At 41.2% G+C, this 23,031-nt stretch overlaps 1 protein-coding gene across 1 annotated transcript in view; it reads right to left on the reverse strand.

The window, feature by feature from the left end:
* The window catches only part of GTF3C2 (general transcription factor IIIC subunit 2), a 452,236-nt gene that overhangs the window by 374,385 nt on the left and 54,820 nt on the right, over nucleotides 1–23,031 (reverse strand). Inside the window, exon 4 of the mRNA XM_053710988.1 lies at nucleotides 12,656–12,759. Within this exon, the coding sequence (XP_053566963.1) occupies nucleotides 12,656–12,759 (104 nt within the window). The remainder of the gene's footprint in view (nucleotides 1–12,655; nucleotides 12,760–23,031) is intronic.

Below are 23,031 nucleotides of genomic sequence, written 5' to 3' on the forward strand. Positions count from 1 at the left end.
GATATTCTTTAGCCAAAAAGAAAGAGAAGTTGCCGAAGCTTTCTGTCCCTTACGTTTTCCTGAAAAAAAATCACAAACAAGGAAGACGACTGACAAAAGTTCTTAGTCGCCTGCAGAAAAAACTTTAAAACCCGGGCCACATCCATATTATAAAGAAGACTTTCCTTCTGAGAAGGATTAGGACACAAGGAAGGAAGAACAATCTCCTGTTTAATGTTCCGATCAGAAACAACTTTAGGAAGGAATCCTAATTTGGTACGTAAAACTACCTTATCTAAAAGGAAAATCAGATAAGGAGACTCAAACTGGAACGCCAAGAGCTCTGATACTCTCTGAGCAGAAGAAATAGCAACTTAATATCTAAAGAATGCATGGGCTCAAATGGAGCCCCTTGAAGAACTAAATTAAGACTCCATGGAGGAGTAACTGGTTTGAACCCAGGCCTGAACCTGACCAAGGCCTGACAAAAGGATTGTACATCTGGGAGATCCGCCAGACGTTTATGTAACAAAATAGATAAGGCCGAGATTTGGCCCTTTAAGGAACTTGTTGATAATCCCTTCTCCAAACCCTCTTGGAGAAAGGATAAAATTCTAGGAATCCTAACTCTACTCCATGAGTAGCCCTTGGATTTGCACCAATAGAGATATTTACGCCAGATCTTATGGTAAATTCTTCTAGTTACAGGCTTACGAGCATGAATCATGGTCTCTATGACCGAATCAGAAAACCCCCACTTGGATAAAATTAAGCGTTCAATCTCCAAGCAGTCAGCTCAGAGATACTAGATTTGGGAGAAAGAAGGGCCCCTGAATCAGAGGGTCCTTCCTCAACGGACGTCTCCAAGGTGGTAGAGATGTCATCTCCACCAGATCTGCATACCAAATCCTGCGAGGCCAGGCCGGCGCTATGAGGATCACCGAAGCCATCTCCTGTTTGATTCGAGCAAATCACCCAAGGAAGAAGAGCAAACAGAGGAAATAGGTATGCTAGACTGAAGGTCCAAGGGACCGCCAGAGTATCCATCAATTTCCCCTGGGGGTCCCTGGACCTCGACCCGTATCTCAGGAGTTTGGCATTCTGTTGGGATGCCATGAGATCCAATTCCGGCTGACCCCACTTGAGAATCAAGCTGGAGAACACTTCTGGATGGAGTTCCCACTCCCCCGGATGAAAGGTCTGCCTGCTCAAGAAATCCGCCTCCCAATTATCCACCCCTGGGATGTGGATCGCCTACAGACAGCAAGAGTGGGTTTCTGCCCACTGGATTATTTTGGTTACTTCGGTCATTGCTAAGGAACTCCTCGTTCCTCCCTGATGATTGATGTAAGCCACAGAAGATATGTTGTCCGACTGGAACCGGATAAACCGGACCGTGGCTAACTGGGGCCAGGCCAGAAGACCATTGAAAATCGCTCTTAGTTCCAAAATGTTTATAGGAAGAACAGACATTGGACCGAGTCCAAGCTCCCTGAGCTTTTAGAGAGCCCCAGACTGCTCCCCACCCTAGAAGCCTGGCGTCTGTTGTCACAATCACCCAAGATGGTTTGCGAAAGCAAGTTCCCTGGGAGAGATGCTCCATAGACAACCACCATTGGAGAGAATCCCTTGTCTCCAGACCCAGTAGTATTCGAGGAGACAAGACCGCATAATCTCCGTTCCATTGCCTGAGTATGCTTAACTTCAGAGGTCTGAGATGGAACCGAGCAAACGGGATGATGTCCATTGCCGCTACCATCAGCCCGATTAACTCCATGCACTCTTTTCCAAATTTACCTTCCACCCGTGAGATCGTAGGAAGGACAACACCAAGTCCGTGTGAGATCTTGCTATTTGAAAGGATGGAGTCTGGACTAGGATGTCGTCCAGATATGGCGCCACTGCAATGCCGGGTGATCGAAGCACCGTCAACAGAGATCCCACAACTTTTGTGAAAATTCTGGGAGCTGTGGCAAGACCGAAATGAAGAGCCATGGACTGGAAGGGTTTGTCCAGAAAGGCAAATCTTAGGAACTTGTGATGATTCTTGTGAATGGGAACATGCAGGTACGCGTCCTTTAAATCCACTGTTGTCATAAATTGACCTTCTTGGATCAAAGGAAGAATGGAACGAATAGTTTCCATCTTGAAGGACGGTACTCTGAGAAATTTGTTTAGACTCTTGAGATCTAAAATTGGTCTAAAGGTTCCCTCTCTTTTGGGAACCACAAACAGATTGGAATAAAAACCTTGACTCTGTTCCTGTATTGGAACGGGAAAAATCATTCCCAGGTCGGAGAGGTCTCCTACACAATGTAAGAACGCCGCTCTTTTTGTCTGGTCTGCAGATAATCTTTAAAGCAGAAACCTGCCTCTGGGAGGAAAACTTTTGAACTCCAATTTGTATCCCTGGGACACAATTTCTATTGCCCAGGGATCCTGATCCAAGACTCCAAGACTGATTGGGTCTCCATGCAGGTTTGGACTGTTCCTGCTTGGAAGCGGAAGAGGAAGAATTTCCTTTGAAATTTCGAAAGGAGCAAAAATTACTCTGTCATCCTTTCTGTTTGTTTCTCTTATCCTGAGGGAGAAGATGACCATTACCTCCCGTGATATCAGACATAATTTCCGTCAGTCCAAGTCCAAACAAGGTAAGGTATAGCTAGAAGCTTAGAGACTTAGAGGACACATCTGCAGACCAAGGCTTTAACCATAAGGATCTGCGGGCTAGAATAGAGAAGCCCGAAATCCTTGCTCCCAATTTAATAACTTGAAGGGAAGCATCCATAATAAAGGAATTGGCTAGTTTAAGAATTTTTATCCTATCCTGGATTCCGTCCAAAGAAGTTTCCGTCCTGATAGCATCAGATAATACATTGAACCAATATGCTGCCGCACTGGTGATGGTAGCAATGCACAGAGCTGGTTGCCATTGCAACCCCTCGTGTACATACATCTTCTTGAGTAAACCCTCAAACTTCGTGTCCATAGGGTCCTTGAAGGCACAACTATCCTCTATGGGAATAGTAGTTCTCTTAGCTAAGGTGGAAACAGCTCCTTCCACCTTTGGAACTGTTTGACAAGCCTCTTAAATAGAGTCGGCTATGGGAAACATCTTTTTAAATATAGGAGATGAAGAAAAAGGAATACCCGGCTTCTCCTTAGCAATGATCTCAGAAGCGCGGTCTGGGACCGGAAACACGTCTGTTGAGGAAGGAACCTCGAAATATTTGTTCAGCTTACTGGACTTCCTAGGAACAACCACTACCATGGAGTCACTGTCGTCCATAGTAGATAAAACCTCCTTAAGTAACAGGCGGAGGTGTGCTAGCTTAAACCTTAAAGATACAACTTCAGTATCAGCAAGGGGGATTACGCTTTCCGAATAAGAAATTTCGCCTTCAGATGCTACTACGGATATCCTCCTCCTCAGGCTTCTGGGAGGGGATCTCCGAAATCGCAACAACTGTGAAACCTCACTTACTGATCTGATTTCCTCTTACGCTTGTCCTGCAACATTGGAAAGGAAGACAGCGCATCAGAAATTGTGGAAGACATGAGAGAAGTGATGTCTCTTAAAGTAACTCCAGCAGGAGCTAGAGATGAAGCGCAGGGCACGGCTTGTGAGGGCGGTAATATTTGGGACACTTGGGGAGACTGGTGCGGCATATATTTAACCTCTTCATTAGACTTGTGGACAACATCCGCTTTAGAGAAAGTTGGCTCAGAAAAAATCTTATCCCTATAATTTAAAGTCCTCTCAATACATGAGGAACAGAAAGGGATTGGTGGTTCCACATTGGCATCAAAGCATAAAGAGCAAGAGACATCCTGCAAGGCTTCTTGGTCCATTCTGATCACAATAACACAAATACAAATTAAAGACTTTAATTTTGTTACAAGAAAATTTTAATGCAAAAAAACATTACTGTGCCTTTAAATTTAAAAGTGAAACTTCTTTACTATCTATGAGAAAAAACGCTCTTAAAAGAATAAATATTGACACCCCTACACCATAGCAGCCCTGTTGAGGTGCCTACCTGACTCCTGTACCTGATAACCTCTTTCACTCTTAGGTCACGATCCGGACTTAACAGGGGAACGTCACAGCACAGTTACAGTACAAAATATAAACGATTTCCCTGCTCCGTTCCTAGAAACACATGTACTTAGCTAAGAATCATGCACTTCTAGGCAAGAGACTGTTCCGAGACTCTCCGTGTCTCGTTATGAGTAGCAACACCGAGGCGCAGAGAAAAGGCACGCAATCGGAAGCGCCGCCCATCGTGGGCGTTTCTAACATAATATTCTCTCCCGGTTGACATTTTGCTTTAGAAAAGCCCCCGAGAAAGTAAAAAACCACCTGAGCCATTAAGAACCGTGTCTCCCAGCCCCAGTGTCTGCTTGCTGTTGTTTTGTTTCCCTCAGACTCAGAGTACACGTGTCCCCAACAATAAAGCGCAAATCCTATTAGCCCTTATATTGTGTGTGCATAGAAGTAAAGTGCGTCCCTATTCTCTTCTGAGCGACTTAGCCCCAGAATACAAAAGTGGCACTTACCTCATATGTCTGCCAAACAGCCAGGCAGATCACCAGGTATAAGAGATCCTCTTCCTGAGTAAATATCCCTCAGGTATTCATGATTAGAGCAGCATCAATTTATGGGAGGCGCAGTGAGAATTATGTGCCACAAGTTCCCATTGCTCTAAAGCCACCACTGAAGAGACTGATATGGCCTACGGCTACACCCCAGGACAAAGCAGCACAATCTTGAACTACTTTAAAAATAATAAACTCTTGATTGAAGAATCTATACTAACACCTCCCTTTACCACTTCCTATCACTAACGTAGGCAAAGAGAATGACTGGGGTGGGAGGGAAGGGAGGAGCTATATAACAGCTTTGCTGTGGTGCTCTTTGCCGCCTCCTGCTGACCAGGAGGGGAATATCCCATTAGTAATTAAGATGATCTGTGGACTCACTGTGTCTTAAAAAGAAAGAATGATTCTGTAAAGATTATTTCTTGTGACACAAGCATAGATTTTCTATCCTTATTTTTAGCTTCTTGTCTCTCTATTTCTAATACATCCTCTTTGTAACCTTTTTGTAGAAAATGTTTTTTTTTTTTAAATGTTGGATTGTTCATTATAATCTTCTGTTCTATCACCCATGATAAAGAGAATGACCCCTAGAATTCCATTGCAAATTTCTGATTTGAAAGGCTTTTTTTCATGTGGCCGCTGCAAGGGCTGTGACTATACTAAGAGGGTGCACAAACCGTTTACATCAACAACCACTGGCAAAACATTTGAGATCAAGAGTTTTATTAGCTGTAAGACCACTAATGTTATCTATCTGCTTCAATGCAAATGTAAGATTCAATATTTAGGTCAGACCACAAGGTTTATCAAGACACGCATACTAGAACATTTAAATAAAATCAATAAAAAACATGAAGATCATGGAGTCCCTTTACATTGCAATCAATGTCATGAATATGATCATAAACATTTTCTCTGGTTGGGAATAGAAAAAGATTCCACACTTTGGAAGGGGGGGTAGTATAGAAGCTGATTTGGATAGAAAATAACTTTGGTGGAAACTTACTTTGAGAACATATGGCCATTAATAAAGACATTAGAATAGCCTTAATAATTGGCCTTAATAAAGACATTAGAATAGTGCCCTTTATCAAATAAATGAGTTATAGGAATAGTATATACATGGTATAAGTCTCGACATATAGTTGCATTTTAAAATGTAATTCTATATATAGAACTTTAGAATATGCAGTTTCACATAGTTGCACTTTAATGTAGTTTAATATAATATATTCTGTGCCCATACATTATTGAGCGACACAGTCAAATTTATACATTATTGAGAGACACAGTCAAAATTAAATTTATTGTATGTAGAATTTAACTTTTGGGTACAAACTTAATCTTATTAGATGATGAAATTTAAACACAAGCAACTTAAAGAAATAAAAGGACTTTAAATGTTTTTGGATAGCACTTTAAATATTTAGTAAAATAATATCAGTGACCGCTCCTATATCGTAATGAATAATTCTTTGTGATTTGCCCACAAAATCACGATACAGCCGGACCTGAAACGGAAGTTATTTATCAATACTACTTGACTGAGGACTGAACTTGTACTTATTGCTTTTTTGACCAGACAATTCCGCTATGACTATTTATTTTGTGTTAGAAGTAAATTAGCGGCTTAGCATAATTCTACATTTCTGACATTAGGATTTTTCTGGCCAAAATTGATTTTGTGAGGTGTATTTTATGTGAGTCCAATTTCCGGAAGCAACGGAAATTGGAACACAGACCGTTTGTATTTAAACCAGTATTGTTTGTCACAACACAGCAGTTCATATTTATTTTTATTTCCTTTTGAGAAAGACGTTTTTAACGTTGAAACACGTAGAGCTAAGCTTACGGTTAAAAGCTTTGTTCTTTTTAATTCGACACACAGTGTCTCTTGCTTTTCTTTCATGTAATTAGCAAGAGTCCATGAGCTAGTGACGTATGGGATATACATTCCTACCAGGAGGGGCAAAGTTTCCCAAACCTTAAAATGCCTATAAATACACCCCTCACCACACCCACAATTCAGTTTTACAAACTTTGCCTCCCATGGAGGTGGTGAAGTAAGTTTGTGCTAGATTCTTCGTTGATATGCGCTTCGCAGCAGGCTGAAGCCCGATTTTCCTCTCAGAGTGCAGTGAATGTCAGAGGGATGTGAAGAGAGTATTGCCTATTTGAATACAATGGTCTTCCTCTAGGGGATCTATTTCATAGGTTCTCTCTTATCGGTCGTAGAGATTTCTTCTCCTACCTCCCTTTTCAGATCAACGATATACTCTTATATACCATTACCTCTACTGATTCTCGTTTCAGTACTGGTTTGGCTATCTACTATATGTAGATGAGTGTCCTGGGGTAAGTAAGTCTTATTTTTTGTGACACTCTAAGCTATGGTTGGGCACTTTATATGTAAAGTTCTAAATATATGTCTTTAAACTTATATTTGCCATGATTCAGGATAATCAGTATTCCTTCATTCAGACTGTCAGTTTCATTATTTGGAATAATGCATATGAATAAATATTTTTTTCTTACCTTGAAAATTTTCAATTGACTATTTTTCCCTGCGGGCTGTTAGGCTCGCAGGGACAGAAAATGCTTCATTTTATTGCGTCATTCTTGGCGCGAACTTTTTTGGCGCAAAATTTTGTCATTTCCGGCGTTGTAGTTGACGCCGGAAGTTGTTTGCAGTTACGTCATTTTTTTGACGCATGTGTATTCAGACTTTTTTTGCTCCAAAAAATGTGGGCGTCGGTTTCAACGTCAAAGGATGTGGCGTCATACTTGGCGCCCAAAAATATGGGCGATGTACTTAGCGTCAATAATGTGGGCGTCATACTTGGCGCCAAAAATGTGGGCGTCATACTTGTTCCACTTTTTTCTCACATTATTTAAGTCTCACTTTTTTGTTGCTTCTGGTTGCTAGAGGCTTGTTTGTTTTGCATTTTTTCCCATTCCTGAAACTGTCATTTAAGGAATTTGATAATTTTGCTTTATATGTTGTTTTTTTCTATTACATATTGCAAGATATTCAAAACACTGTTCCTGTATCAAGAAATGTTGAGGGATTCCTGTTGACTGATATCAGTCCTACCAAAGCTAAGTTCATTTATTTTAATGTTATGAATGTTTATCTTTAGCTATGGTTTGTAATAAGTTATCATGATAAACGTTTACATGCAGAATCCATTAGTATTTATGCTTTATATATTGCTATTTTTATATCTTATGTACAAGATATACTTAGAAATTTATAAGAATATTTTTCTGATTCTATTTTAAAGGCTTTGTCTGACGTCCAGCCTTCTAATACAATTTTTAGGTCTTTTTCAAACTTCTTTTTTAGTTGATGAAGTTTCAAATGACCAACAACATAATGAATTATCCTTCTCTGATGGTGCTTTTTTTCTCATTCAGAATTTTTCTTCATCAGATATTGACACTAACAAATCTACTTTTTTATTCTTTAATAGAGTACATTTGTTCCTTGTTCAAAAGGTGTTGATTATTTTGGATATTGAAATATCTAGTTCTTTTGATTTTAAAGACTAGCTAACATTTAAATTCTGCTTATTTATTTTCTGTGGTTTCTTCAGAGGTTTTTTTCCAGTTCCTGATACTAGGGAATGGAATAGGCTGAGAATTTTCTTTTAGTCCTTCTTTAAGGTTTTTAAATTGTATTCTTTGCCGCAGTTAGTTTTCAGTTTTTAGGAAAGATTCCCTAAGTTAATGGGGCTCTCTCTACTCCTGCTAAATATACTATAATTCTTATAGCAAATAGTATTTATTTATTTTTTGTCCTTCAGGTGGTCGTATCTTATTTAAGGAAAATTATTTTCAGGTACTTTTCTTAGACCTGTCATTTATTTGGCTGATGTTGCAATTGCTGCATCTTTCTGGTGGAGATCAAGTATCGGATTATGATTTGTTTAGCATTGTTAAAAGGACAAAATCTTCTACTTTTTTGAAGTTCAGACTAAGTGCTATTGCATTGTCTTGTTATCTTGCATTTGTTGATTATGCAAGTCCAGTGTGTTGTCTGATCCTTTAACTTGATTAACATGCTAATAATTTAATTTGTGTTGTCATTTTATTAAATATTTTCGCAAATGAGGTTTAATCTATGTCTTTAGCTATTTTAGCTAGAAGAACTTTGTGATTTCAATCTTGGAATGCTAAAATCCATATTTCTTTTTTTCCAAGATAAATCAATTATTTGGTTCATAATTGGATTCAATTCTTTAACTGTTACTCTGGGCTTCAAGATTGAGTTCTAAGACTAAAACTTTAAGCTTATATTAGTTTTCTGTTCTTACTAAGGAATGGAATCCTGAATTCTTCCCCAAGTAACATGTTTTTAATTGGAAGTTTTTTTCTTCATTCAATTAAGCCTTTTAAAAGTTCAAAGTCAGCTCCCCAAATTTGCATGTAGGTGTGGTTCTTATTCCAGCTTGGCTGGTAAGGGGCAGGTTAAGACTTTTTTGAAATTCGTTTGGTTCTATTCGGTCCAAACTTCTTAGACTTTGGGTACAGAAAAGGTTTCAGAGTAAAACCGTCTGTGAGAAGTCTTTTTTCTCTATCGTATTCCAGCTATTCCAGTAAGACTAACACTTTCCTGAAGTGTGTTTCAGACCTATATGTTTTGGGTACTGGTTAAGTGCGGTTGGTCACCCGTTGGGGCTCAAGCGCTGCTCAGACCTGGAGTTTTCTGGGGTATTTATTCCAGTTTCATTTTAGGAACTGGGTTTTGGGGTTTTATTCAAGACTATTCATTGTTCCAAAGATAGAAAATCTTTTGAACTGTCATATAAGTGTACCATCTTTTAGAATGGTGTTTATATGGTCTATTCTGCCTTTTTGGTCAGTGATGGCATTATTTGTTTACAATAGATACAATAGATGCATATCTTCATTTTCTGTTTTCATTCAGATTATTTTTATTTTCTGAGATTCTCTTTTTTTGACAAGCATTACCAATTTGTTGCTTTTCCTTCTGGTCTAGCGACAGCTCTAAGAATCTTTTCAAGGTTCTCAGTGTTCCTTATTTGGACGGTATCATGGTACTGGCTCAGTCTTTTCGTTCTGCGGAATCTCATACGATTCAACTTTGTTGTTTCTTCAAGACATGGTTAGAGGATCTTTTTATCAAAAGCTCCTTGATTTCTCACACAAGGGTCACATTTTTTAGGTTTCCAGATAGATTGTGTCACTGTCTTTGTCTAACAGACAAGTGACAAGTTTATTGGGTTCCGTTTGTCGAAACCTTCAGTCTCTATTATTTCCTTCAAGTTGCTATATATGCATGGAAGTTTTAGGTTTCATGGCTGCAGCATTGGATTAGATTCCCTTTGCTCATTTCATAGGAAACCTTTCCAGTTTTTTTATGCTGAATAATGGTGCAAGGATTCTAGGATATCACTTTTTATATCTTTGAATCCTAATGTTTAACTATCTTTGATTCGGTGGTTAAGATCACCATCATTTAGTTCTACAGGTCTCTTCGGTTCTTTCAACCTGGACCATGATCTCTACAGAAGCGAGTCTTTTAGGTTGGGAGGCTGTCTGAGGATTTCTGTATGCACAAGGGGTTTGGAAATCTCAGGAGGTGAGATTGCCATTTGATATTTTGGAACTCCGTGCATTCTCAGAGTTCTTCAGTTTGGTTTCTTTTTGAAGAAGAGACGTTTTTTTCAGACAGACAATGTCACAACTGTGGCGTATGCCAATCATCAGGGTGGGACTATCAGTCTTTAGGCTGTGACAGAAGTATCTCAGATATTTGCCTGGGCTAAATCCAGCTCCTATCTAATTTCTGTGTTCTTTTTCAAAGGTATAAACAATTGGGAAGCGGATTATCTCTGTTAATCAAGCTTTACATCCGGGAGAATGGTCTCTTTACCCAGATATGTTTTTCAATTTTTCAGATGTGAGGGCTTCAAGAAATAGATCTGATGGCATCTCATCTAAACAAGGAACTTCCCAGGGGCCTATTCAGGTCCTGGGATCCTCAGGCGGAAGTAGTGTATGCATTAACACTTCCTTGGAATTATCAATCTGCCTATATTTTTTCATCTCTGGTTCTTCTTTTTAGAGTGATTTTCTAAATCATCAGAGACCAATCTTTGGTGTGGCTGGTGGCTCCAGCATGGCCACACAGGTTTTGGTATATGGTTCTTGTTCGGATGTTCAGTTGCCAATCTTGGTTACTTCCATTAAGGCCAGACCTTATATCAACATTCGTTTTTTTCATCAGGAATTCAAATTATTAATTTGATGGTATGAAAATTTAACGCTTGGTACTTAGTCATAGAATGATGATTAATACTATGTTGCAGGCTCGTCATTTAAGCCAATTTCTCCTCCTTGGAGTCTTATTTTGGTTCTGAAGGCTTTACAGGCTCTTCTGTTTGAGCATATGCTTTCTTTGGACATTAATTACTTTCATGGAAAGTATTGTTCTTTTTTGTCATCTCTTCAGCTAGAACATTTTTTTGAATTATCTGTTCTTTCTTGTCAATCTCCTTTTTCTGATTTTTCATCAGGATAAGGTGGTTTTTGCTGTCCTCATTTCAATTTTTACCTAAAGTTGTGAATTCTAACAACATTAGTAGAGGAATTATTGTCCCTTCCTTGTGTCCTAATCCTAAGAATTCTTTGGTGAGATTCTTACATTCTTTGGATGTGGTAAGAGTTTTGAAATATTATGTTGAAGCTACTCAGATTTCAGACAGACTTCTAGTCTATTTGTTATCTTTTCTGGTTTTAGAAAAGGTCAGAAGGCTTCTGCCTTTTCTTTGGCATCTTGGTTAAAGCTTTTGATTCATCATGCTTATTTGGAGTCGGGTTAATCCCCGCCTCTGAGGATTACGGCTCATTCTACTAGGTCAGTTTCTACTTCCTGGACTTTTAAGAATAAAGCTTCTGTTGATCAGATTTGCAAAGCAATGACTTGGTCTTCTTTGCATACTTTTACTAAATTCTACCATTTTGATGTTTTCTCTTCTTCAGAAGCAGTTTTTGGTAGAATAGTACTTCAGGCAGCTGTTTCAGTTTGATTCTTCTGCCTATATTTCAGTTTTTCTCATTATAAAAATTGAAACTTTTGATTTGGGTAGTGGATTAATTTTTTCAGCGGAATTGGCTGTCTTTATTTTATCCCTCCCTCTCTAGTGACTCTTGCGTGGAAGTTCCACATCTTGGGTATCTGCTATCCCATACGTCACTAGCTCATGGACTCTTGCTAATTACATGAAAGAAAACATAATTTATGTAAGAACTTACCTGATAAATTCATTTCTTTCATATTAGCAAGAGTCCATGAGGCCCACCCTTTTTGTGGTGGTTATGATTTTTTTGTATAAAGCACAATTATTCCAATTCCTTATTTTTTATGCTTTCGCTCCTTTCTTATCACCCCACTTCTTGGCTATTCGTTAAACTGAATTGTGGGTGTGGTGAGGGGTGTATTTATAGGCATTTTAAGGTTTGGGAAACTTTGCCCCTCCTGGTAGGAATGTATATCCCGTACATCACTAGCTAATGGACTCTTGCTAATATGAAAGAAATGAATTTATCAGGTAAGTTCTTACATAAATTATGTTTTTTCTGTTGCTGTGACATCACTGGAAATCGGATTTATATGGAGTGAGTTACTATTTGTTTTAATACTAAGTGGCTTACTATATCTTCATTGGAGTTTTCCTTTTCTCCTAGTTTGGTTGAAATATACATAACAAGAGGCTCTGTTCCAGATGTGCTGATAATACAACTTTATGGAGTGAGTATATTGCACATATACATTTTGGCTTTAATACACACATCAAGGCCTTCTCCTTTATTTGGTAGAGAGATCTACATTATTGAAGTAATTCCTTCGAGACCTGTGCCATCTGTATTTTATCAAGGATTTGTATTTTTCAGTCTTTTGGGAGAGACTGCAAGAAGGGAGCGGTCTAACTTTAGGGAGAGTATTGTTTCTTTGTCATGTTTTTTGCATTAAGATCTAACACAATCTGTACATTTCTTTCAGTATACATTCTCAATACAAGACACAACCAGGTAGCGAGCATCTTACAAACTGTTTGTGATCTCTGCAGCTCTCCACACCGGTGCCATGATGGAATTCTGAAAGCCATTAGCAGCCTGTCCTTTATTCTGGGGGCTGCTCTTGGGAGAAAACTAGACAAAGAAAATAAGGAATTCAAATATTAGAAGTGTAGTACAGAGGTGAGAGAGTGTAGGGACATTATACACTTGTTTTGTATATGATCTATTTATATAGCCCGTAAAGTTTTTATATCAATTAAAACAATAATAGTTTTGCTTACTTTTAAATAACATTGCTCTGATTTTCAGTCTCCTAACCAAGTCCCAAAGTTTTAGAAGAATACTGAGATATACCTACTCCAGCTTGCTCCTGTTTGTGTAAAGGGTCTTTTTATAGACAAAGGAAGGGGGGTCTGCTATTTCCCACTTGCAGTGGGTGTTCCAGTAACTTTTAAACAGAGCTAAACTGGAAGCTTCTAAGTACTTTTTTTTACCGGTTTTACACTGTATTTTTATATCAGTACCTGTGCATAATTGCATATTATTCATTATAGTAGTGTCTATTATATGCAGTTATATTAAAATTGGTGTATACTGTCCCTTTAAAGGGACAGTCTACTCCGGAATAGTTATTGTTTAAAAGATAGCTAATCCCTTTATTACCCATTCTCCAGTTTTGCATAACCAGCACAGTTATAACAATACACTTTTCACCTCTGTGATTACCTTGTATCTCAGCAGACTTCCCCTTATTTCAGTTCTTTTGACAGACTTGCATTTTAGTGCTGACTCAAACAACTCCATGGGAATGAGCACAATGTTACCTATATGGCACACAGGAACTAGCACTTACCAATTTCAAAGCTACTTCAACTTTCAATGCCCCTGTATCATGTGACACCCATGAGCCAATCACTAAAATGCTGTGAACTCTTGCACATGCTCAGTAGGAGCCGGTGCCTCAGCAGGTGTGTATATAAAAAGACTGCTTATTTGATAATGGAAGTTTTTTTAAACTGCATGCTCTATCTGAATCATGAAAGTTTAACCTTGACTTTACTGTCCCTTTAAAACGCATCTCTCATTGAAATTTAACCACCTCTGTCATTTCAGGATGAAAAAAATATCCCTCGTCCAGAAAATTCCAGTCAGTGACCATTTTATTTTTTGAAACAAGTTTTTTGAAAATTGAATTCTCCATATGAATCATGAAAGTTTAAAATTCGCCACTAAGCAATGCGCATAACTCAGGTGATACGAAGGGAATAACAAGGAGTGACGCACAGCAGCTATGTACGAATATTAATGTGATGGTAAAGTTCCCAAGTCTCATAATCAGATCCGGAATAGTAACAATATTACAGACAGACTATTTTATTCATTCTAATAAAGATGGGCTATAACTTACTTTTTAATATAGCGATAAAATTCTAATACCCAAGCGGTTCGGATAAATAAATGTCTAAGTGCCATACGGCTAGAGTGCCGAAAAGTCAAAATCTTCAGCTCACAAAAAAAAAGGAATAAAAATAAATAAATAAAAAATACTTTTGAGATCGACTTCCGGTGGGCGGAGCTAGCGACTGGCAGCAGGGAGTGAGAGCTCCGTGATCCTGGGGCTACAAACTCCCTTCTTTTCGCAGCCAGTCGCCCTCCCACACATCAGCCTTGTGGGGTAAGAAAGCACAATTGCACAACGCTGCGCGAAGAAACAGAAAATGCCGGGCGCCATATTGGACTGAGCCCACATACATCAGGCCACGCACCGGAGCTAACTAGCGGGCCGGGAGCACACAAACCCAAGTTCCCCTAATACCGGAGGTGCATTGAGGACTAAGCAACGGCCGCAGCCGAGGAAACAACACAGAATCCCACAAGACTGCACTGCTCCGGAGCGGACTTCTGCCACACGCACCTTAATACTCTACAAACAGAAGAGCTCTTACTGCTCACAGATTGATACCTTGGAGGGGCTCTGGCAAGTGGAAAAGGGCCCTGCAGCATAGAGTCGTATTCCCAGGGGAAGCCAAGGGACGGTGAAACACTCAAGGTACTGGGAATACAGGCTCACACTACGGGGAAGGTCCCAACTGACACCATAGGCTGGGTAAAAATATCATAATCCCACAGACTGTTTGACTTTTTATTTAATCATTACAAACTTGCTCACACCACTTAAGCCTTAAATTCTGAGTACCACAATACTTGAATCATTTGTACATCATAAAAAACCTGCAACATAACCTCTCCAGGCCCTGCTGATGTGACTTCATCAAGCTTTAAGAAGCTGTGAATTTGCTGCGTGATTTAAACTGGGTCCTGATTGCAAGTATCTTCCACATTCCTCCTGTGTTCCCTCAATTTTTTTAATCAACAGTGACACCTAGTGGCATGATTTCTTTACACCCTATTTCTATCTGAACTGTACTGCTGCATTGCCAGAGTCACCTGCATCTCACATGAAGGTTGATAAGTACTTCAAACCCCTTACCAGCACACTAGAGGGCAAGATGACATCCAAATCAAAGCAAACTGACAGGAGGCAACGACATGCCACAGAAACACAGATTGAAAACCCCCCTTCGCCAAGTTCCGCTCATCTGGCAATTAATGATTCAGCAAATCTCCTGCAGGAGTTGAAATCTTTCTTTCTGCCTAAAATGGAATCTCTGCAAGCAGGTATGGACACTTTAACTAGTGAAGTGCGCCAATTTTCAACGAGAATGAATCAGGCGGAACAGAGGATTTCAGACATGGAAGATCGTCAGAATAATACCTCCACCTCTCTCAGACAACTGCTACGCCAGAATAAGGCGCTTCAGGAGAAGGTTGACGACCTTGAGAATCGCAGTAGGCGAAATAACCTACGTATAATAGGGACCCCAGAAAGCATTAAAAACAAAGACTTATTGGAGTTCACAGCCCTCACATTCCCTAAGATCTTAGGCATAGATCCAGACCGTCTCCCACTAGATGTGGAAAGAGCCCACCGCATTGGTCCAGACACAGGTCTTTCTACCACCACAGCTGCTAGACCACGTCAGGTTATATTTAAATGCCTGAACTACCAAGAAAAACTGGCACTGTTAAGGGCTTACAGATCTCATGATGGGGAAATTCTCTTTGAGGGGAAAAAACTTCTGCTATTCCAGGATTTTTCGGCAGAGGTTACTAAACTTCGTAAAGAGTTTGCCCCCTACTGTTCACAGCTATATGAGGAGGGCAGACAGGTGGCGCTCCTATATCCGGCCAAACTCAGATTACAGACCCCAAGAGGTGCTAGATTCTTTTGCTCTCCTAAGGAACTGAAAGCCTTCTTAGACGCTGAAAAAACTGCAACCTGACCAAAAGAATGGATCATGTTTCACACCACAGAATGCCTAAGGGTTGCGGTCGGCGGATGGATTGGCTGCAAACAGACAACTGGACCACAGACGAACTCCCTGCCTGACTATCCCTTATTTACAAAGCCAGTAAGTTTCCTTTCACAATACTCCTCACTCCAAGTACCAATAGCAATACTTCTGCACCTCTGTACCCTTCCTCCCCCGACAACAGACAAATCAAGGTTGGACTCATTGCCCTTTGTGACCCCTTTCACTCCCATCTTAGATCATGCTCGATACCAACATTCCCTCATTGACCTCATACATGGCTATAAACCTTAATGTAGTCTCTTGGAATGTGGGAGGAATAACCTCCCCGGCCAAGAGGAGCAGAATTATACAATACCTTAACTCCATACACGCGGACATAGCTTTGCTGCAAGAGAAACACCTCACTGCTGAGGAGCATGAGAAACTTAAAATCCGGTGGGTGGGGCACATCCTCTACTCACCTTCGGGGGGAAGGAAATGTGGGGTGGCAATCTTAGTAAGGAAAAATCTACCTATAACCTTCTCTAATACAAAAATAGATGACAGGGGACGTTACATTTTTACCACCATACACTCCAAGGACTACAAATTTCAGATATGTAATGTGTACGGGCCCAATCACTCTGACGCGAAGTTCTGGGCATCTATGCAGTCACTCATTGCCCAACACTCAGACTCTCCTGTCATAGTAGGGGGAGACTTTAATATGGCGCAAGCGTGCCCATTAGACAGATTCTATGACCAAACTTGCTCCTCCTCAAGGCAAAAGCTACACCCCAAACACAAACAAGAAACACAGATCATATCAGCATTTAGAGAAGGGTTGGGACTACTCGATCTTTGGAGACTACAACACGCTGACCACAAAGACTATACTTGTGTCTCGAAAACACACCACACTTTCTCACGCATTGACTACTTCCTCACATCCCCCCAACTCACTCCTAACATACTGAACACCTCCATTCTCCCAATCACAATCTCAGATCATGCTCCTATAAAATTAACACTGCAACCCCTTAAAACATCCCCTTCTAAAAAGACCTGGAAGTTTCCCTCATATCTATACACCAACGCAGAATTTCGACAACAACTGAAGGCCTTCTGGCTGGAATACACCTTTGACAATGACAGCCATAGAACTAACACCGACCTATTTTGGCACGCATCCAAAACAGTCATTAGAGGCAGAATCACCGCCTACACAGCACATCATTCTAAGACGCAGAAGAGAACCGCTACACAACTCCTCTCTAACTTGACTTCTGCCTACAACACCTACTTAACTAACTCCACAGCACAGAACCGCCAGAAATACTATGATGCCAAACAAGACCGGGACTCACACCTACAAATCTTAGACCATATATTTAACATACACAGACAAGGCAGGTTCTATCGGCTCGGTAACAAGGCGGGAAGACTTTTAGCAAATCTGGTTAAAATCCATACACCTAAATCTTTCATATCTGCAATTAAATCAGGGACACACCTTAAGACTGATACAAGAGACATAATGAGAGAGTTCATAACCTATTACAAAACATTATACACTAGTCAGACCATTGCAGAAACAGACAAACACGCGTTCTGGAACAACTTACTACTACCTCAACTGTCAGAATCCCAGAGAGAGAGTTTGAACTCCCCCATACAGGTGCAGGAAGTGCTGAGAGCCATTGGCAGCTCAAAAATAGGGAAAGCCGCAGGCCCAGACTTTCTCCCTATTGAGTACTATAAGATTCTAAGCACTGACATAGCCCCAACGCTAGCTTCCACTTACACCAACTACCTACTTGGGACCTCTACCCCAGATACGAGATTCACTGAAGCCAACATATGTATTCTCCAAAAGCCGAATAAAGATCACACGCTGCCCTCCTCATATAGACCAATCTCGCTGCTCAACAGCGACTATAAGTTATATACTAAGATTCTGGCGGACAGGCTAGCTGAGATACTGCCGGATCTGATTCATCCGGATCAGACGGGCTTTATTAAAAGACGAACCTCAGTGATCAACATTAGAAAAACACTGGCAGTCATATCTCACTACAATAACACACACTACTCAGAACACCAGAAACCCAATGAAGACGCATGCCTATTCGCCATCGACGCTGAAAAAGCGTTCGATCGAATAGAGTGGGACCACCTGTATACCTCCCTAGACAGATTTGGCATCTCAGGGAATTTTCTCAATGCACTCCACCAACTCTATGCTTCACCCTCAGCCTCCATTATTATCAATGGTCAGGTGTCTCCCTCATTCCTATTGGAAAGGGGAACCAGGCAGGGATGCCCCCTTTCCCCGCTGCTTTTCAACTTGGCAATGGAACCACTCGCATGTTACATCTGCCAACATAGTGAAGGTCTCAAAATTCATAAACAGACAGTACATCTATCTTTATACGCCGACGACCTGCTTCTGTATGTCTCTAATCCACACATTAATATACCCAAACTTCTAGGTATCTTAGACAAATTCGATCTCTGGTTACAAAATCAACTTAGATAAATCCGAACTTACATGGTTACGAAACACAAAGAAAACACAACTGCAAGACACAGGTCTAAAGGTGACATCTGGCACTTTCACATACTTGGGGATACAGCTACACACTGACATGAACAGGTTGTACCACCTAAATATAAGCAGAACTCTAACCCTTATTAAAAACCAGCTAGCAGGCTGGAGAAACCTACCACTATCTCTTACGGGGCAAATTCATCTTTTGAAAATGATTATCTTACCAAAGCTACTTTACCCCCTCCAAATGCTCCCTCTGTTGCTGACTAAGCGTGACTTAAATACCTTGACAACTATGTTTGGTAACTTCGTTTGGCAACATAAGAAACCAAGAATTAACAGACTCCACCTCGCAATGTCAGTTGACTCTGGTGGACTCAGTCTTCCCAATCTTAGGTGGTACAACTGGGCATCGCTGGCAAAAATAGTCGTAGGGTGGCTAACGCAATCTGATTATTTTTCACCTCCCGTAGAGAAGGAACTCCTAGCACCTATACATCCGGCTTTCTTGCCACATACCTCTCTAGCTTCACTTCCCCCACACGTAAAACACAACGTACTATTCAGGGACACCTTGAGAGCCTGGACCAAACTTTGCAAAACATGGGGGATGGAGTTCACATTTAGCAAATATTTACCGCTTCAAGGGAATCCTAATTTCCTCCCAGGATACACCACCACTGCCTTTAAACATTGGGCACGCCAGGGACTGACCATGATAGCACAACTGATTAATCCTACGACACAACAGACACTCCCCTTCACCGACCTTCAAACACAATACAACCTTCCGGCTACGCACAGATATGCCTATCTTCAGAGTAGACATTACACACAAACTCTCCTGACTGAGGGACTGACCTCACTAACCACTAACAAAATTGTCGCTCTATGTAACTTGGCTTCCCAGGGAAACCACTCAATCTCCCCCATCTATAGGGCAATAGTCGCACACCATGAAACGCAAACACTGCAGGGCATCATCACTAAGTGGCAGGGACAAAGGGTGCCTGAGGTCACAACGGATCACATTTTGGGTAGTATAGCTACAGTCAGACAAACCACTCTGTCCGCAAGTTTGAGAGAAACACAAATAAAATTCTTGCACCACGCATACATAACACCGGCAATCAGAGCTAAATGGGTAAAAGATGCGGCGGGTGACTGCCCCAAATGCTCAATGTCTTCCCCAGATTGGACTCATCTAGTTTGGGACTGCCCTAAGCTACAGCGGTTTTGGGGTAAGGTTAGATTTTGGCTGTCTAAAATACTCACAGCTAATATAACTTTAAATGCAGCAGTCATATTTTTCCTTCAAGACATCCCACTACCACTAAAACTCAGAAAATTCTCCAACATGGTGGTGCTGGTAGCTAGGAAATTAATCCTTTCAAAAAAACATAATTTATGCTTACCTGATAAATTCCTTTCTCCTGTAGTGTAGTCAGTCCACGGGTCATCCATTACTTATGGGATTATATCTCCTCCCTAACAGGAAGTGCAAGAGGATCACCCAAGCAGAGCTGCTATATAGCTCCTCCCCTCTACGTCATACCCAGTCATTCGACCGAAACCAAACGAGAAAGGAGAAACTATAGGGTGCAGTGGTGACTGGAGTTTAATTTAAAATTTAGACCTGCCGTAAAAAAACAGGGCGGGCAGTGGACTGACTACACTACAGGAGAAAGGAATTTATCAGGTAAGCATAAATTATGTTTTCTCCTGTTAAGTGTAGTCAGTCCACGGGTCATCCATTACTTATGGGATACCAATACCAAAGCTAAAAGTACACGGATGACGGGAGGGACAGGCAGGATCTTTACACGGAAGGAACCACTGCCTGTAGAACCTTTCTCCCAAAAACAGCCTCCGAAGAAGCAAAAGTGTCAAATTTGTAAAATTTTGAAAAAGTGTGAAGTGAAGACCAAGTTGCAGCCTTGCAAATCTGTTCAACAGAGGCCTCGTTCTTAAAGGCCCAAGTGGAAGCCACAGCTCTAGTAGAATGAGCTGTAATCCTTTCAGGAGGCTGCTGTCCAGCAGTCTCATAGGCTAAACGTATTATGCTACGAAGCCAAAAAGAGAGAGAGGTAGCCGAAGCTTTTTGACCTCTCCTCTGTCCAGAATAAACGACAAACAGGGAAGAAGTTTGACGAAAATCCTTGGTTGCCTGCAAATAAAATTTCAGGGCACGGACGACGTCCAGATTGTGCAGAAGTCGTTCCTTCTTTGAAGAAGGGTTAGGGCACAATGATGGAACAACAATCTCTTGATTGATATTCTTGTTAGTGACTACCTTAGGTAAGAACCCAGGTTTAGTACGCAGAACTACCTTGTCTGAATGAAAAATCAGATAAGGAGAATCACAATGTAAGGCCGATAACTCAGAGACTCTTCGAGCCGAGGAAATAGCCATTAAAAACAGAACTTTCCAAGATAACAGCTTGATATCAATAGAATGAAGGGGTTCAAACGGAACACCTTGCAGAACGTTAAGAACAAAGTTTAAGCTCCACAGCGGAGCAACAGTCTTAAACACAGGCTTAATCCTAGCCAAAGCCTGACAAAAAGCCTGAACGTCTGGAACTTCTGACAGACGTTTGTGTAAAAGGATAGACAGAGCTGAGATCTGTCCCTTTAACGAACTAGCAGATAAACCCTTTTCTAAACCTTCTTGTAGAAAAGACAATATCCTAGGAATCCTAACCTTACTCCATGAGTAACTCTTGGATTCGCACCAATATAAGTATTTACGCCATATTTTATGGTAAATTTTCCTGGTAACAGGTTTCCTAGCCTGTATTAAGGTATCAATCACTGACTCTGAGAATCCCCGCTTTGATAGAATCAAGCGTTCAATCTCCATGCAGTCAGCCTCAGAGAAATTAGATTTGGATGTTTGAAAGGACCCTGAATCAGAAGGTCCTGTCTCAGAGGCAGAGACCATGGTGGACAGGACGACATGTCCACTAGATCTGCATACCAGGTCCTGCGTGGCCACGCAGGCGCTATTAGAATCATCGATGCTCTCTCCTGTTTGATCCTGGCAATCAATCGAGGAAGCATCGGGAAGGGTGGAAACACATAAGCCATGTTGAAGACCCAAGGTGCTGTCAGAGCATCTATCAGTACCGCTCCCGGGTCCCTGGACCTGGATCCGTAACAAGGAAGCTTGGCGTTCTGGCGAGACGCCATGAGATCCAGATCTGGTTTGCCCCAATGATGAAGCAGTTGGGCAAACACCTCCGGATGAAGTTCCCACTCCCCCGGATGAAAAGTCTGGCGACTTAGGAAATCCGCCTCCCAGTTCTTCACGCCTGGGATGTGGATCGCTGACAGGTGGCAAGAGTGAGACTCTGCCCAGCGAATTATCTTTGAGACTTCCATCATCGCTAGGGAACTCCTTGTCCCTCCCTGATGGTTGATGTAAGCCACAATCGTGACGTTGTCCGACTGAAACCTGATGAACCCCAGAGTTGCTAACTGAGGCCAAGCCAGAAGAGCATTGAAAACTGCTCTTAATTCCAGAATGTTTATTGGAAGGAGTCTCTCCTCCTGAGTCCATGATCCCTGAGCCTTCATGGAATTCCAGACTGCGCCCCAACCTAGCAGGCTGGCGTCTGTTGTTACAATCGTCCAATCTGGCCTGCGGAAGGGCATCCCCCTGGACAGATGTGGCCGAGAAAGCCACCATAGAAGAGAATCTCTGGTCTCTTGATCCAGATTTAGCATAGGGGACAAATCTGAGTAATCCCCATTCCACTGACTTAGCATGCACAATTGCAGCGGTCTGAGATGCAGGCGTGCAAAAGGTACTATGTCCATTGCCGCTACCATTAAGCCGATTACCTCCATGCATTGAGCCACTGACGGGTGTTGAATGGAATGAAGGACACGGCAAGCATTTAGAAGTTTTGATAACCTGTCCTCTGTCAGGTAAATTTTCATTTCTACAGAATCTATAAGAGTCCCTAAGAAGGGAACTCTTGTGAGTGGCAATAGAGAACTCTTTTCTACGTTCACCTTCCACCCATGCGACCTTAGAAATGCCAGAACTAACTCTGTATGAGACTTGGCAGTTTGGAAACTTGACGCTTGTATCAGAATGTCGTCTAGGTACGGAGCCACCGCTATTCCTCGCGGTCTTAGTACCGCCAGAAGAGAGCCCAGAACCTTTATAAAGATTCTTGGAGCTGTAGCTAACCCGAAGGGAAGAGCTACAAACTGGTAATGCCTGTTTAGGAAGGCAAACCTTAGATACCGGTAATGATCCTTGTGAATCGGTATGTGAAGGTAGGCATCCTTTAAATCCACTGTGGTCATGTACTGACCCTCTTGGATCATAGGTAAGATGGTCCGAATAGTTTCCATTTTGAACGATGGAACTCTTAGGAATTTGTTTAGGATCTTTAAGTCCAAGATTGGTCTGAAGGTTCCCTCTTTTTTGGGAACCACAAACAGATTTGAGTAAAACCCTTGCCCGTGTTCCGACCGCGGAAC

This window comes from Bombina bombina, chromosome 4 (genome assembly GCF_027579735.1).
Source record: "Bombina bombina isolate aBomBom1 chromosome 4, aBomBom1.pri, whole genome shotgun sequence".
Classification (NCBI taxonomy): Eukaryota; Metazoa; Chordata; class Amphibia; order Anura; family Bombinatoridae; genus Bombina; species Bombina bombina.